We start from the raw sequence: 2006 nt of genomic DNA, 5'->3' as shown, positions 1-2006 counted from the left end.
GAATGGGCCTCTTTCCCTTCATTTCTGTTCACTGCCACAAAAGCAGCTTTAAGAACAGCTGATTCAAAAAAAACCAAACAAACAACCAAATGTGTTGGACGACGTTACTGGGGTGAAAAAAAGAAAGAAGATTTGGGACAGGAAAAAAAAAGAAGAAAAAAAAAAGAACAGTATTAAAAACTAGGTTATGGCAGTGTTAAACACCTAGTAAGAGAAGACTCGGCATGTGTGTGAGGTAAAGTGACACATTCCCTTTTCTAGCAAGATAAATAAAGCTCCATCTGAGGAAGCTGTTCTTTGCAGTGCAAAGCTCCCAGCAATTCAGGCCGCAATAACTGCAGCCTCTGCCAAGAGGCTGGGCTAGGCAGTGCATCCACACTTCACAGGCATACCAGGTGAACATTTCTAGCCACTGTTTTAGGTCATCCCTCAAAGGTTCACCTCTTCAAGAAAGCAACTAGGAACAAGCTAATTACTGAAACACTTACCGAAAGAGGAGGTGGTAGCTGGACCATGTAAGGGGGAGGAGGTGTGTCTGTTATTTCTGGATCGTCATGTTCACTTTCACTGTAGCATTCTGAGGCAGACATGGAAAATAAGGAAAACCAAAGTGTTACACCAAAAGTCATTTTCATTCCTTACAGCCCTGTGGTAACCAAAGCTGACCAAGTAGAATGTTCTGGGCTAAGGACAGCGCTCTAACAAGTCAGTGTCTCCTACAGTGAAAATCAACCTGCTTGTGGTAATGTTACGCTATTCATAGCAACCTTTTTCCTTAGACAAAAAATTGTAAATTGCTGTGGCAGGAAACAGTAGGTGGCACTGCCCAAGACAGCTTCACAAATCGATTTGGGGAGGGGTTTTTCCCTCCCTTTGCAGCCTTTAAAAGAAAGTCTGCCTCATTTGAGCTAATACTTAGGGAAACCCGTTGCAAGAAGTAATCACCGTAACTAGTAGGTTTATCTGGAGCTAGCTCCAGGTGTTTTGGCTGCAATTTTGGAGAAAAACAGATCGGTTGCATGGTGCTTTGGGAGTCTGCTGTCACCACACAGTAACTCCCATAGGCATTTTTAATTTTTTTTTCACATCCAGCCTCTGTAGGATCACATCCTGCCCTGCACCACATGGAAAAGATGACAGTGCTCATGCCCACCCAACTGAAGTGGGGATATGAAGGTAGCAAAGACACAGTCAGATCTCAGTGATGACAACATGAGTGGGTGCTGAGTGCCACAAGAGTAGAAGCCATCCCTGTGGTCTCCACAGGAGGTGGAACTGCCTCTCCCTCCACCAGCTGTGTCCCTGGGCAGCTGGGTGTCTGCTGGAAGCAACCCTCCAGCTCTCTCCCCAAGTGAGTGAGTGTTGTTTATGTTCTGGGAGTACTTTTAAACAGCTGGACTTCATGGGTCCACACCACTAGAAAGCAGCATGTTAGCACAGTCTCTAGGAAAGCACCTGTGAGTATTTAATCTTATAACTAAGTTGATACCCACACACTTTATTTTTGTGTATGTTATATGGGGGTTCTAATAAGCACAGTGTGAGAGGAACAAAGTTTTAAAAGAGAATTTTATGCATGAGAGAGAAGTTTGTAAAATGCTAACAAAGCAAAATTTACAGCGATTAATTACTTTTTGTCCATGTACTGTTTGCAGAAAATGTAATTGCATAGCTACTATTCTGTCTACTGGAAATATATGCTGGCACATTTTAACATGATGGACTGAGACGGGCTACAATTAGGCCTATATCAAATTCTAAGACTCTCTTAACATCTTCTTTAATAACTCTTAGTAAAAAGCTTATGGTTTCTACAGCTCCCCTTTTAGGCACACAGAAGAACAGAAAACAGAAGAATCAACAGCTGTTTCTGATACTCTAAATAGGCAAATGGAGCTGGAAGGGGGTGTTTAAATGCATAGAAAGTATGTGAACACACAAAAACTGCCAGAACAAAAGCCAAGACCCTCCTGAAGAATTATGGTGTGTGATACAGAGGGCAGAAG

The 2006-nt window shown here is 42.7% G+C and overlaps 1 protein-coding gene across 1 annotated transcript in view; it reads right to left on the bottom strand.

Moving 5' to 3' along the window:
* The window catches only part of LOC104390759, a gene marked incomplete at its 5' end in the record, with an annotated part of 124643 nt that overhangs the window by 20242 nt on the left and 102395 nt on the right, over positions 1-2006 (bottom strand). The window contains one exon of the mRNA XM_009999956.1: positions 489-577. Coding sequence (XP_009998258.1) covers positions 489-577 — 89 coding nt within the window. The remainder of the gene's footprint in view (positions 1-488; positions 578-2006) is intronic.

This window comes from Chaetura pelagica, unplaced genomic scaffold (genome assembly GCF_000747805.2).
Source record: "Chaetura pelagica isolate M959 unplaced genomic scaffold, ChaPel_1.0 scaffold135, whole genome shotgun sequence".
NCBI classification, from domain to species: Eukaryota; Metazoa; Chordata; class Aves; order Apodiformes; family Apodidae; genus Chaetura; species Chaetura pelagica.
Note: the sequence above shows the minus strand (reverse complement) of the source record. Positions and strands in the feature narration are given on the sequence as shown.